At 45.6% G+C, this 14,011-nt stretch overlaps 1 protein-coding gene across 4 annotated transcripts in view; it reads right to left on the bottom strand.

Annotated features, from left to right (window-relative positions):
- The window catches only part of IGF1R (insulin like growth factor 1 receptor), a 310,288-nt gene that overhangs the window by 158,588 nt on the left and 137,689 nt on the right, over positions 1 to 14,011 (bottom strand). For 3 of the 4 annotated variants that reach the window (XM_086711442.1, XM_086711441.1, XM_086711443.1), the window contains exon 2: positions 7,529 to 7,648. The exons of the other annotated variant lie outside the window; for it this stretch is intronic. In XM_086711442.1, the coding sequence (XP_086567568.1) occupies positions 7,529 to 7,595 (67 nt within the window). In that variant the 5' untranslated portion in view covers positions 7,596 to 7,648. The remainder of the gene's footprint in view (positions 1 to 7,528; positions 7,649 to 14,011) is intronic. 4 annotated transcript variants of the gene reach the window in all.

Below are 14,011 nucleotides of genomic sequence, written 5' to 3'. Positions count from 1 at the left end.
CTTAAGTCTTGAAGTCACAGCCTAGACTGTGGGCTTAAGTGACCTGCCATTGTTAGCAATTAGGCGAAGGCCAGAATCCTGTCTTAGAACTGCCAGCCACACCCTGCCACAGCTCAGCCTCATCTTTTTTTAATCAGGGCCCCCAACTGGACTCCAGGGCAGAGGCCATCACTGCTTTACTTCAGACCCTCAGGAGGCTGGGCACAGCGACACTGGGTTGGCGATTTGCCAAAGCAAGAGACATGACAATTAGGACCCAAGACTAGCTACTTCTATCAAGTCCTCAACATATTCCCTCTCAAACCTTCCTCTGGTGTAGTTGCAATGAAATGACCAGCAACCCGTCCCACCTTCCCTTTTATGGTAAGAAAACCTGGCTCGTATTGCCCACACCTATTACCCCCCAGGGGTGCACAGTTTGGGGAGAAGCCACACTGTGCTAACAGGACGCACAACACCCACACGAGAGGGAAACCAGGGGACCAGGAAGAGGATTTTGGTATGCAGTGTGAGTTTCTACACCAGTACTGGGAAATGGTGCTTTGGGGTCATTACCAGGTGTGTTTATATGACATCAAAACGTGGAGAGCAAAAGGTGCTCAGGGTCTCTGGATAATGTTTGTTTGTGACATCAGGCCAGTAGGTGTCTTAAGGTACCTGGTTGCTGCTAGCAACAGAGGAAGCAGTCCTATCTAAAAGCTGGAGCAAAACAAAAAAACCAAAGCAAACCATTTAATTTTTTTTTCAATGTTTGTTTTTGAAGGAGAGAGAGAGAGACAGAGCGCAAGCGGGGGAGGGGCAGAGAGAGAGGGAGGCACAGAATCCGAAACAGGCTGCAGGCTCTGAGCCGTCAGCACAGAGCCTGATGAGGGGCTCGAACCCATGAACCGTGAGATCATGACCTGAGCCCAAGTCGGACGCTTAACCGACTGAGCCACCCAGGCGCCCCCCGAACCAAACAGTTTAATCCTCTCCGAGTCTATTCTCAGGGTCCACCTTGGAGGAGAGTGAGCTTAACCTCACTGACAGCACAGCTTTAAAACAGAATTATACCCTCTGCATACACCTCTGAGGCCTCAGGGCTATTTCTCTTCCCCCAAAATATGCTCAAGAACATACACTTGGCATTTCCAATTTGGGGAATCATTTCAAGGGTGGCATAGACTGTCAGTTAGTTTGGGGTTTGCTTTGCATTAAGTGTGGGGTGGTTTGCTCTCTGTGCACAGGATGGTCACCAAGTAAAGGCCTGATCCAGCCCTTAAAGCGCTCTTTGTGAGGAATGAGGCCCTCTGTCCAGGCTCACACAGGCAGCTGTAACCCATGCCACCCCCCTCTCTGGGTGTTTGTTTTGATAGAACTTCATTTATGCCCAAGACAATGCCTGCCCTCTTCGTTCTGCCCCCAGCAGGAAGCAGTGGCAGTGGGGGGAGGGGGGGCAGGGTGGCCACACAGCTTCCAATTCAGGTTTTGGTACCACAACAATGGAGCTCCAAGTGCCACAAATAAAGAGCCACCCACTGGGAGCAGGATGGGAGCAGGACAGGGGGGCTGGCACACGGAGACCTGGGCAGACCCCAGGTAGAAGTCACCCCATCACTACACTCGGATGGCTCCCAGACGGGGCAGAGGGACCCCACCTGCCTACTCATAGTGGGGCACAGGGACAGACACATAACTAAGTCTCCCAGGGATGACACAGCCATTTCTTCCCTTCTCTCAGTTCACCTCTCCTACCATTTCCCCCCAACTAAATGAGCAAACACTCAAACACTGAAAGAAAAACAAAATTAACACACACACATGCTTAGTGTTCTAATTTACTGCCAGTTGCGCAGGGGAAAACAGTCTAACGTGAATCGCCGAAAATGAACGATATCCTTTAAAATAAAGCCTGGGCTGGATGGCTGGGAGTGAATGAAATGCATTACCCAACTGCTGGTGTAACTCAAGCCCTCTCCTCCCCCCTCCTGGACCTCATTCATAAAAAGCCTGCTTTGCCCCAGCAGCTGCAGCAACCGGGACTGGATTTACGTCTGTATTTTCCAAGACAGAGGGAAAACAATGGAGACAAAGAGAATCCCTCGGATATTATCACCGAGTTGGCCTTCTCTTGGGAAGTCATGTTGCGGCTTCTCTTGGTCTCCAGATCTGCTACCCAAACAGGCAGAGGGCATTTTGCAGGGCTCTGTCAGCAGCCGTTCTAATGCTAACACACCCAGCGTGTTATTAAAGGAATTCCCATCTGCTTAGTCACACTCGGTATCTTGCACTTCCCTATCATTTAAGAAAAAAAAATGATAAAAAGTGAAAATCAAAGGTTCTTCCTTGTTGGTAAAACGGGGGCTAACAGCGGATCTATAGATTGCCACATTAACGGGGTGGCGGCAACCAAGTTCTAAAGAAAGGGGTGGCATTTCTTGATCATCCACGTTTAATTTGGTATTGCCATACTCAAAGTTTTTACATCTATGCTAGAAACCTTAGGAGGTAAGATACAACTTTAATTCTTTTTTTTTTTTTTAATGTTTATTTATTTTTGAGACAGACAGACAGCGTGAGCATGCGAGGGGTAGAGAGGGAGACACAGAAGCTGAAATAGGTTCCAGGCTCTTAGCTGTCAGCACAGAGCCTGATGCGGGGCTCGAACTCATGGACCATCAGATCATGACCTCAGCCAAAGTCAGACGCTTAACCGACTGAGCCACCCAGGCGCCCCACAACTTTAATTCAATATTACTTCCCAGATTTCTGAACAAAACAAATCGACAATCAATATGCTGTGTGTTAGCAAAAGTCCCCTCAAGTCTAATCCCTTTTGCATGGCTCCCCGCCTTGCACAGCATCTCTTACCACGTCCCAGGAGGGGGGGGGGCGGTTCTTGCAAAGGGAGCAGCCCTGCTCAAATACCCATCCCTTAGGAAACTCAGACATCACCATGAAAAATGAGAGGCGATCCCTTGTTTTAGACTCAACACCCTTCTTAAAAACAAGGTCTGAACACAAGAACAGGTTCTAATTTACTAGGAATGGTTTTAATGCAAGAATTAAAAAGGAACAGAGTGCAGGAAGGGAAGAAAGGAATAAAACCATTCTTGTTGCACTCATACCAGAGCTGTCTTCTGGTGAATTGAGATATAAATTTACTCCAGAGGCAAGATGGTTAGAGCTATGATCTGGTCCCCTCTCAACTCTCCCAAAACAAACAGGGCTTCAAAATCTCACAGGGCAAGGGGCTTGGGGAGTCCACTACCTTTCCAGAAAATGCTAGCATTAACACCACCATCTCTCCATAATCCCACCCTGCTCAACAGGGCTGGCGAGCGGGAGTTCATGTTCCTACACGCTCTCCGCCAGGCGCCTGGAAACCGTAATAGAAGCCCTCAGTACTCTCCTTAGGTAAACATTCATTTCTACCACGTTCTCTCCCCTGAGGAGGCCCCTCCCCCAACCTTCGCCCAGGGACTGACAGCCAAAAAAACAAGAAAATAATTTGGAGATAGCAAATGAATCTTGTGGAATACTTGGTCAGTGATTAAATCACAATAATTCTATAACCTCTTCAAAGGCAAAAATGTCAAGATAACAGGCTCAGAGCAAAATAAACAAGTCTTACAGAAATGATGCCAAGCTTTATAAAGAGATTACCCACACCTTCTGGTGGCTGCAGCCCAGAATCCACAATGATTTTTTTTTTTTTTTTTTTTTAACTTGTCTCAGACCTTCTGGCCATTGTGTGAGAGCTCCTATGCAGAGAGCTCCTATGCAGGTCTGTGGTTCTTTACAAGTTTTCGGTGTATTTTTTTCTGTGACCATGATGATGCTTTCCATGTACCCATGATCATTTCTGTGGGGCCCTGGAAAGGGGAGTGAGTCACAGAATAGACACAGATTTAGTGAGATTGTGACACCTCAGTTATCTTTGGCCCCACTCCCAAACATTTCCTATTAATCACCAAAATGCTCCTCACCCCCTTAGGTGTGGGTATGGTTGCCCAAAGATGTGGTAACTTCCCAACAGGAACAATAAAATACATACCCAGGACACACATCGTTTCATTAAGTTTAGACAAAACCAAATGCGTGATATTGGGCAAGTTATCTAATCTCTATGTCCCTCAGTTTCCTCCTTTATAAAATGGGTATATAACAACGAAACTGGCCCTTGCAGGGCTGTTATAAGGACTGGTCCACAAAAAGTGCTCAATAAATGTTAGCCGCTGTTGCTAATATTGTCACCATGCCATGCCATCACCTGTCCCAAGTCTCTATTGAGTTTCTAACACCTAGAACAGCATCCGAATTCCTCACTGTGGCTCCACCGTCTGTGTGATCTGGCTATGCCCGCCCTCTGCCTTGCCCCACGACCTGTCTCTTCCCCCTTCCCGGCCATCCCAATCTGCCTCTGCCACTCCTGTTGGTGCTTCCACACTGACCATCTCTTGCCATTGCCCTGGTCTAAGATGCATCTTCTCTGCCGTGGACTGTGGCCACTGCCTCCTCCTACCGGTCTCTGTACTTCTGTGTCCCACCGTCTATTCTTAACTCCGTAGCTGGCATATCACGGCCCATGTCCCTTCTCTGCTCAGAACCCTGTCCGCTCCTGTCAGAGTCAAAGCCAAGGTCCTTACCATGGCTCCTTGCCCCAACTAACCTGCTGCAGCACCATGGCCCTCCGGCCTCCTTGCTTTCCTGTGCCCCTTCTTTTAGGTCTCTGACCATGTGCTATCCTACTAGAGACCTCTTCTGAGCACCCCATGCAAAAGAGCACTCCAGCCCCAGCACAGCCCAACCCCTGCCTGCCATCCCCAATTTCACAAAAGTTCCATGAAGGAGAGACCTTGTTTTGCCCACCACTCTATCCCACACCGGCATTTGGCCCAGGGCAGTTGCTCAGTAAGTACACTTGTAGAGTGAATAAATGGCCCTTGATCTCGAATCCCAAGATCTTTCTCACCTGGGCACCCCTCCATCTCGTGCTCATCTTCTACCCCTACCCATGTCTTCTCCTGGCTTTGGTCTCAGAGCAACTGTCCCCTCCTCAGAAATGCCTCCTCCAAGAGCCCGGCCCAAAGTCCCTGCTCCCCCCCAACCCCCCCTCCCTCCGCCCCAACCAGTTCTTCCATTGCTATCTGATGCCGTTACTTGTTTGCTTGTTTACAGTCTGGTTCTGTCACTAGGATGCTTCTATCCAAGTAGGGATCTGGCTTTGTCCATCTCTGTGCCCCCAGTGGCTACCACAGTGTCAACGATGCACTTGACCCATCTTTCTGAATGGATGGTGGTATATATACTGACATTCATTAAAAACTAACAGCCACGGATCCAGGGGAGGGGTGGAGAGGGTTCTTTCTGTCCTGCCCCAGTGTTTCAGTGAAACACCCTGGGCACCTGGAAACACCCCACCTACTGATCAGCTCTCTGTGGTGGCCGGTGCAAGCACTCAGGCTCTGGAGATGGCTTGTGCACAGAGGAAAACAAATCTAAGTTACTAAATAACAGCCCAACATCTGTCACCACAGATGCGCAACTCTGCACAGCCAACGATCCCTGCGTGGTGCTACCTGTCCAAATACAGGGTGACAGGTTTCCCTTCTCCCTGAGCGGGCTTTAGAGCAGTCATCACAGCTGCCTGGGAGACAGCCACTCAAAAACAGGCTACAACCACAGCCCGGGGGCCAGCGCCAAGTTCCCGAAGCCTCGGACGTGTTTCCTACCCAGCAAGGACATCAGGTGACTTCCCTGAAGAGGAAAAACTACCCTCAAGTCCACTGAGAAAGCAGGTGTGATGCTTAATGGTGCTGCTGTCGTGACTGTGGAGAAAGCCAGGAGCCACAGATCATGACTGTGGGCACAGTGGCTCTGCCCCAGCACAGGGGAGGGGGCAGGGCTGTGAAGAATGCGGGGGACCATCTCAGTCACCCCAGAGAAAAAGTGGAAGCAAACTCACCCACCCAAGACACTCCAGGACTGAGGCTTTGAGAGACAGGTCCCCTCTCGGGACTCCAACAGGATTCGTAAGTGAGAGTGTTCAAACAAATCCAGTGTGAACACACATTCCGCAAACATTTACTGAAGCTTTGGTAACTGACGCTCTGTCTAGGTGCTTAGGAGACAATCGTAAGGAAAACAAGAAAGATAAGATACCTGCCCTTGTTATGCTCGTCAGTGTGTGTGTGTGTGTGTGTGTGTGGCCGGGGTTGGGGGTGGTAAGGGGAGACAGAGAGAGAAAATATACAAAAGACCTAATTATTAAGTAAGTAAGATCATATGTTAGAACATAAGTGGGGAAATCCAGATTGAAATCACCAGGTACCAGTGATGAGATCCCAGCAGCTAAGACCACAGAAGTGAAGACACAGTAGAGAAGTTATACTATTTGATGGACAAAAGTGTGCACATTACAATGTAAATTGCAGAATCACGCTATCTGTGTCCCTTCTGTTCCCCCAAGGATTCTCAGCTGAAGAGGGGTGCCTGGCACAGGTCAGAACTTCAGCACGCTTTTACTGAAGAAGTAAAATGCTTGCCCAGCAAGGTCCTGCTTCCGCAATATCCCTGGCAGGTGACTCTCTGGATAGGACTGGAATTTTTCCAAAGGTGAGCAGCTGGGGCTTTTACATCAAATCCCAAGCAAAACCACCTCCCCCCCCCCCCCCCCACATACACACATTCTCCTCCAGGCACCTTTACAGTACTCCTGACCCGCTGAGGGTCACAAAGGTCTACTCGAATCAGCCAGCACACTCGGTGATCCCGCCCTTGCGAGCACAGCACCTAATATGATGTCTGGTCACAGAGTTCACGTCTCCTGTTGGCCACTCTCCTTCTACAGAGACACCTCCCTCTGTGCTCGGCATGCTCATGGAGCAGGGCCGTGCTGAGCACTGATCCAGCTGCTGGGATACCCAATGGAGCACAGCCTGTCCACAGGGCAGCAAACTTGAGAGGTGCAGTATCTTCAGTATTTTAGATATTCCAGAAGTACCTTATAAACCTCAATGCCAAGCTGGTTATTTTATTTGCCAAAAGTAATTTAAGTAGGTGCTTCGTATTATTTAGGAAGAAAATGTGGACAATACAAAGAAAGGGGTTACCCCAAATATCTGGCATGTTCCATCTGGAAGAAACGGTTATAAGAAATAGCATATGTAAAATGTGCTTCTTAAAGTTTCTTCATTAATTGAAGAAGCACATAATGCTAACATAATAATCTGTATATCATTAAATATTTAAGTTACTAATACATGTTCATATGTTTTTTAAGACGTAAAATACACGATTATTTAACCAAGCCTAGAGGACAAAGTAAAAATATGGCGGTACGTGAGTTAAAGGGAGTTTCAATGAGTCCTCCCCTTCCCACTGTCTTTCACCTGCTTTTCTAAACTTTGGTTAAATATAAACTTACCTTATAGCTATTCCCTAAATAATTTACAACTGCTATCATATTCAGTTTTTTTTTCCCACTTACTTTATCTGTGGACTTGAGGGTTAAGTGTTATTACTTTTCACATAATTTAGTGCTTACCCGTCAGCAGATCCAGATTCTTCCTTAAGCTGACCCACAGTGAGGTTAAGGTCAAGGAAAGATTCATGACTTCTGGTCCAAACTGATAGCAACACGAACATATAAACAGTCAGGTCGTGGCTTGGAAGGGAAGGGAGAAGGTCAAAGATTACACAGTACGTCGTATACTGACGTCTATAAAACAAGGTTGAACACTCAGGGTTGACGTGGTGAGGGGTCAAGAGGAGGGGGGAGTCTTGCTTCAAAGACATACTAAAACCATCTCCTGATGAGAGTTTGTAGTCAATCAAGATCACTTGGTGTTTTAAGGGTCTCCCAGACGACTGTAAATGAAGGGCTCTGAAATTATTCCATTGTGAAACCCATGACTGATTTTGTCACAAATGATAGCAAATATTAGTAGAGAAGTCTGTGGTCACTGTATGTGAAGGACAGGGTTTGTGTATGTGTGTTGGAGAACATTCCTTGGGAAACGGAACTTTTCAGAGACACATCAGAATGCCTCTAATGGAGCCGGTCTGTTTACTGATTGATTTCCAAGACTGTTTTGTAAATAAAAACAGTAACCGGCCCATCCTGGAGAACCATTAGGCTGTTAACAGAGCTGTGTGGGAGGTATGGCCTTTGCCCTCTATCTCTGCTCTTTCCCTCCTCACACATAATCAATCTGAGCACCACCGCAGATAACATCTGCTCTCCAATACAGAATGTATCCTATATACCCATCCATTTTTAGGGAAAATCATCTCAGACAGCTGGCATGAAATCAATGTCCACCTGAAAAGTACCTCTGAGAGCCATCTAATAAAATCCAAAACTACGGCCATGAATCCAAAACTACAGAAGTCCAGGCTGGTTTCTCTAAATAAGCCAGAGAGAAATATTCGGTGTGTGACATTTTATAAACCCACAGCTGTTGAACAACGTCTTTCGGTTACAAAGCTGAACCCAGGGGAGACTGGCATTTTCACAAGAGCATTTTCCTTTCTGGACGGGAATGCATAGGATGCTTGTCGTGGCCATTACCTAAGTACTGAGACTGGGTAATTAACTCACCATTGTGCACCTCGCTCAGTTCAGAAACCAAACTTTTACACCTGAAATCACCTTCCTTTCATGACCTTTCGCAGAAGTGAAGCTATTTAAAATCCTAGAGAAAAAATAAACATGCACGTTTTTCTGAACACTCCAGACTTATGGGTTCCAAAGATTTCAAGGGTGTTCCCTCATTAGGATAGAATTACATCTTTGCTGAAATAAAAGTTCTTAATGTAGCCTTTTGTGGGGCACCTGGGTGGCTCAGTCGGTTAAGCGTCCGACTTTGGCTCAGGTCGTGATCTAACCGCTCATGAGTTGGAGCCCTGCGTCAGGCTATGTGCTGACGGCTCAGAGCCTGGAACCTGCTTCGGATTCTGTGTCCCCCTCCCTCTCTGCCCCTCCCCTGCTCATGCTCTGTCTCTCACTCTCTCTCTCAAAAATAAAGAAACATTAAAATTTTTTTTTAAAATATAGCCTTTGCCTACAGATCTCTGGATGTAAATTGTAGACTGATGTTAATGCAGTGGAAGAGTTTCGAGGCAGGGATATTTCCTTCATAAAATATTATGCATCAGAAGATGCATTCGAAGCTCTAAATATTTAGCGAAGGATAATCTGACGTATTTACTAATATTTCCATCAAAAACAACAACATCTAAACTGTCATTTCAACAGTCTAGCTTCTTATGTTTTAGCATAGAGTACTGGTTTACAGTCTCTTTTCTTTTTTAAAAAGAAACGTGTAGGGGCGCCTGGGTGGCGCAGTCGGTTAAGCGTCCGACTTCAGCCAGGTCACGATCTCGCGGTCCGTGAGTTCGAGCCCCGCGTCAGGCTCTGGGCTGATGGCTCAGAGCCTGGAGCCTGTTTCCGTATCTGTGTCTCCCTCTCTCTCTGCCCCTCCCCCATTCATGCTCTGTCTCACTCTGTCCCAAAAATAAATAAACGTTGAAAAAAAAAAAATAAAATAAATAAAAAATAAAAAGAAACGTGTAGTGACGGCCGCCGATATCGGGAGTAACTTGAGCCTGTGACTTGAAAATCACAACTCAGCCCTATTCCTATAGTGATAAGAGTAACAGAAGCTTGTGATTCCTATAAGCTGGCTTCCCATAAGCCCTGAAACATTATAAGGCTTCCGTTTTCATGACAAACGTTTGAAAATGCTGTTAAAATGGGACTCGTTTATTGACAACACAGGATTTTTTAAAGCACTTGTTTTCCTCTCCTAAAAGGAAGACGTTTTTGCTGTGTTAATGTTCACATCTGTCAGTGACTGACAACTGGATCTGTTGAGTAAACATTTATTCTTTTTGACAAAGAAACTTCACGTAACGTTAAACTCTTAATGGAATTTTAGGATGGAGTGCAAGGGAGTTTGGAGTGACTTCACAAACAATAATATCTAATAGCACACACACACCCTGAAGGTTCTCTTCCAGTGGCCCCGGGGAACAGGCCAGCCTTTGTATCAGCATGGAACAGACAGGCTAGAGCTTTTCAGGAAGAAAAAAAAAATCAATACAGCGATATACAATGGTAGACAAAGCTACACGTGTTTACAGAGTTTTAGCACATAGAAACATCCGGTTCAAAAGCCTGTTGAACTTGGATCGGTGTTGGGACTCTCACAGGAAGCAACCCCCGACAAAATATCAACTCTTATGGAACAAGAAAAAAATTCTTTTGTTTAGACACAGACTATCAGTACAAAATATTCAGAACCTTTCTTGAAAGAAAAAGTAAATTCAAGGAAATATCTAATCACTAAGAGGAATGATGACTGTTTAAAACTTGGGCCTTGGGAGTTTGGCCTTGCACCTGTCTCCACCAAAGGAGATTAAAAAAAAAAAAAAAAGACTGAGTTATAGTGTAAAATACACACACACACACATATGAAAGAGCCCATAATCTGCACCAGCCATAATGATCTTGGTACGGTAACCTGGGTAATATCTACCCACCAGAATTTAGCCTTTGATGAAAATGGTCACACATTGATAGCTTTTGCTTTAAAAGCCTCTTTCCAAACAAATAGACATCAAATCAAAATGCACATTTTAAAATTAGAAAGGTTTTGCCAACTTGTCTTCCATATTTCCAAAGACTGAATCTCACTCAGAAATCTTACTTGTGGATGCTCCTGTCTCTAAAATATGTGACAAGATCTCATAAATGCTCAGTTCATATAATGATGGGTTATTTGTGTGGGTACCAGGCACCTTCTCTTCTCCCTGACACTAAGCAGCTACCATGTGAAGGCTTAGATTTTACCTTCAATACATTTATACTCATTTGGAGTCTGCCAATTAAACACTCTTTCGAATCAGTAAATAAATACGGGAGGCTGATGCTGACAGAAGAGAGCCATCCGCCATTCACACCTTAAACCTAAATGTTAGGAAGGCAATCTGATTCAAGTGTTCTACAGAAAGGGAATGGTGGGGGGGTGGGGGGCGAAGTAACCTTAAACCCCGAGCCACTCTACCAACCCTTACTACTTCACTCCCTGCTAGATGAGGATCTAAGTCTAGATTAGGTACTGGGAGTGTTAGAGCAGATTTTCTACTCTGCCAACGTCCCTCTTTTCCTTCTGCTTCTCCCCCTCTGAACTATCCCACTGAAACTTTCTGTTTGTGTAAAATAGCAGGAACCTGCAATGTGCTATGCTACCTTCTCTTTGTGCACCATTTCCATGCAACACAATAAATCACTGTGCATTAGCATTAACCGTATCTCATGTGCCTGTGAATTTTAACTCATTCTAGCACTATAATTCTGTTCACTAAGATACACCCAGCCTTTCCCCGTCACACGGCATTTTCTTTAACTTACAAACTAAAATGGAATCAGATATAATATGTGGTCTTCTGTGACTTGGCTTCTTTCACTTGGCATATTGTTTCCAAGATTCACCCATACGTTTTACTTTTCATCAGATGGCAAAAGGATCTTGTCCATCTGTGATACTAGGACTTTGGGTTGGAAAACTGTCCTGTTTCAGACCACAAGTGGTCACACGGTAGGTGGTCACAGACAGGGATGTTAATCTGTTTGAATAGTTCACTAATCTTCTTGGCTTCGTGCTTTTACGAGTAAAATTTAACACTAAAAAAAAGTAAACCTCCTAGCAAGTTGAATAGTCGGTAATAATGAATTAAAATACATTGTTAGAGGAAAAGACACAAAACAAGTTAGTTGTTGCTTCTTTAAGTCTTTTGAGATACCAGAGTAACATTTGTTGCATTTGATAAACAACATAACAGCTTATAACAAAAGCAACCACACCCAGAAGGCCTTCCTGGCACCATAAGAATATGATTTAAGGGCTAAAAGAATGTGTTGTAACGTTATTAGTCAACAGTTCATTAGGCATTAAGTAATTTCTAATCAAGAACCCATCATCATTGAACCATCTGAATGTGAACTTGCTGCTACAAACTTTCACAAAAGTTCTGGAAAAAGCTTCAGTCTAATGAAGGCTGAGGAATGGTTTTACTTTGCCTGCAGTCAGAGTTATCTGACTAGGGGACATAAAAAAATATAAAAAAGAAGGGGCGCCTGGGTGGCTCAGTTGGTTAAGCATCCGACTTCAGCTGAAGTCATGATCTCACGGTTCTTGAGTTCCAGCCCCACGTCAGGCTCTGTGTTGACAGCTCAGAGCCTGGAGCCTGCTTCTGATTCTGTGTCTCCCTCTCTCTCTGCCCCTCCCCTGTTCACGCGCTCTCTCTCTCTCAAAAATAAATAAGCATTAAAAATGTATAAAAAAAGAAAATAAGGGGTGTCTGACTGGCTCAGTCAGTAGAGCACATGACTCTTAATCTCATGGTCATGAATTCAAGCCCCACCTGGGCGTGGAGACTACTTTAAAAAAAGGGAGGGGGGGTGCTGTAAAAAAAAAAAAAAAAAGAAAGAAAATGATTCTTTTTCTTCATGTTTACCAATATCCTTTTCTGCTTTTAAGCGTTACAAAGTAAGTGAGTTGAATACACATACTTAGGGAAGTAAGTGAAAACTCCATCATTTGATTAGCCTGACTACATAATTCAACAAGGAATGAAAAAAAAATAGGTTTTATATGATGGTAGGAGTTTTACATTTGGGTTTAATGCTGCTAAATAGTTTTTTCTCCTTACCTCTGCAAGGGGAAGAAGTTAATGCTTCTCCGCTTTTATATACGCCCTCATGGTCCAAGACAGAAAGGTCACAGGGGGAAGAGACCAGGGAGACTAGAGGCTTTGCTGGGCCGATGAAAACAGCAAGGCCCAGAGGCTCTAGACTCCAGGACCAGCCTTCTTCCCAGGTCTCTGGACTCTGCCACACTGTTCCACCCCCTGCACCACGGCCCCTTTGCAAGGTGCAAAATGGATTTGAGACAAGCTTCCTCAGATATGCTTCCCGTGTCAGGATGCCTTCTGTGCAGGTCTGTCAAGGCCCTATGGAGAGGTGTCACCTTGAAGGACAGAGGGAGAAATGATCCTTGAGGCTCCTTCTCATGCTTCTTTTAAACAAAAGGACTGATGACCTTTCTAGGCAAGGACACAGCTCACCCACGTGCCCCCTTCACTTTATATTTTTCACCCCCTGGTACTCAGGCCCACAGCACTGCACCACACATGATGCTCCAAGATGCCAGATCTGCTGGGCCACCTGGAACCCCAACCAGGCACGATGCCCCCTGCACTGCCGAAGCTTTCTGCTTCTGTCACCTGTCCCAGCGCCTGCCCCAACCCAGGTGGAACACAGCCACCTGTTCTGTCACAGAGCCTCCTCAGGGGGCAAAGTCTCAGAACGCAAGCCACAGAAACTCAACAGTTAATACGCATTCCCTCTGGCTAAGTCACAGATATTAAATGTTGGCAGATGGAGTATACCCAAAGCAAATCGGGGCTATTTTCAGTGTCTGAACTTTCTTTTTCCTCTGGGCCCCAGGAGCCCCTACTCTGACCATCTCCCTCCAGAACCACCTCCCCCCCCCCCCCCCCCCCCCACACACACACACAAAGCAGACAACACTCCTAGGGCATGAAAGAGCCCGGGGGTTACCCACCCTGGTCACAGGATTTAAGAACACATGCCCTGTAGAGCCTGGTTTATTTGTTCTTTATTAAACTGTAAGATCACCATCCAATTTGTAAAGCCCCTCCTCCATAGAAAAGGTTCAATGGCATCATTTTAGAGGCCCACTTCAAAAGTCACAGTTGCATGTAAATTACATTTGAGAAACATGTCACCTTCTTTGTAAGGCATGGAATTGTTAATATTCAAATGGGAGAACAAGGCCTCCTCCAAGGAGAGGACTAGAAGTCAGGAGCAGGGAGGTGGTGGGCAGAGGAAGGGGGGAAGAGATGTCAATCACAGAATCTGGAATTGTGACATCTGGTTTCCTGAGAAATACACTATATATACATAATGAAAATGATCATGGTATAAATTAAGATTATGGTT

Source organism: Puma concolor, chromosome B3 (genome assembly GCF_028749965.1).
Source record: "Puma concolor isolate L17-30 chromosome B3, mPumCon1.1.hap2, whole genome shotgun sequence".
Classification (NCBI taxonomy): Eukaryota; Metazoa; Chordata; class Mammalia; order Carnivora; family Felidae; genus Puma; species Puma concolor.
This window is presented reverse-complemented; position numbering and strand designations above follow the sequence as displayed.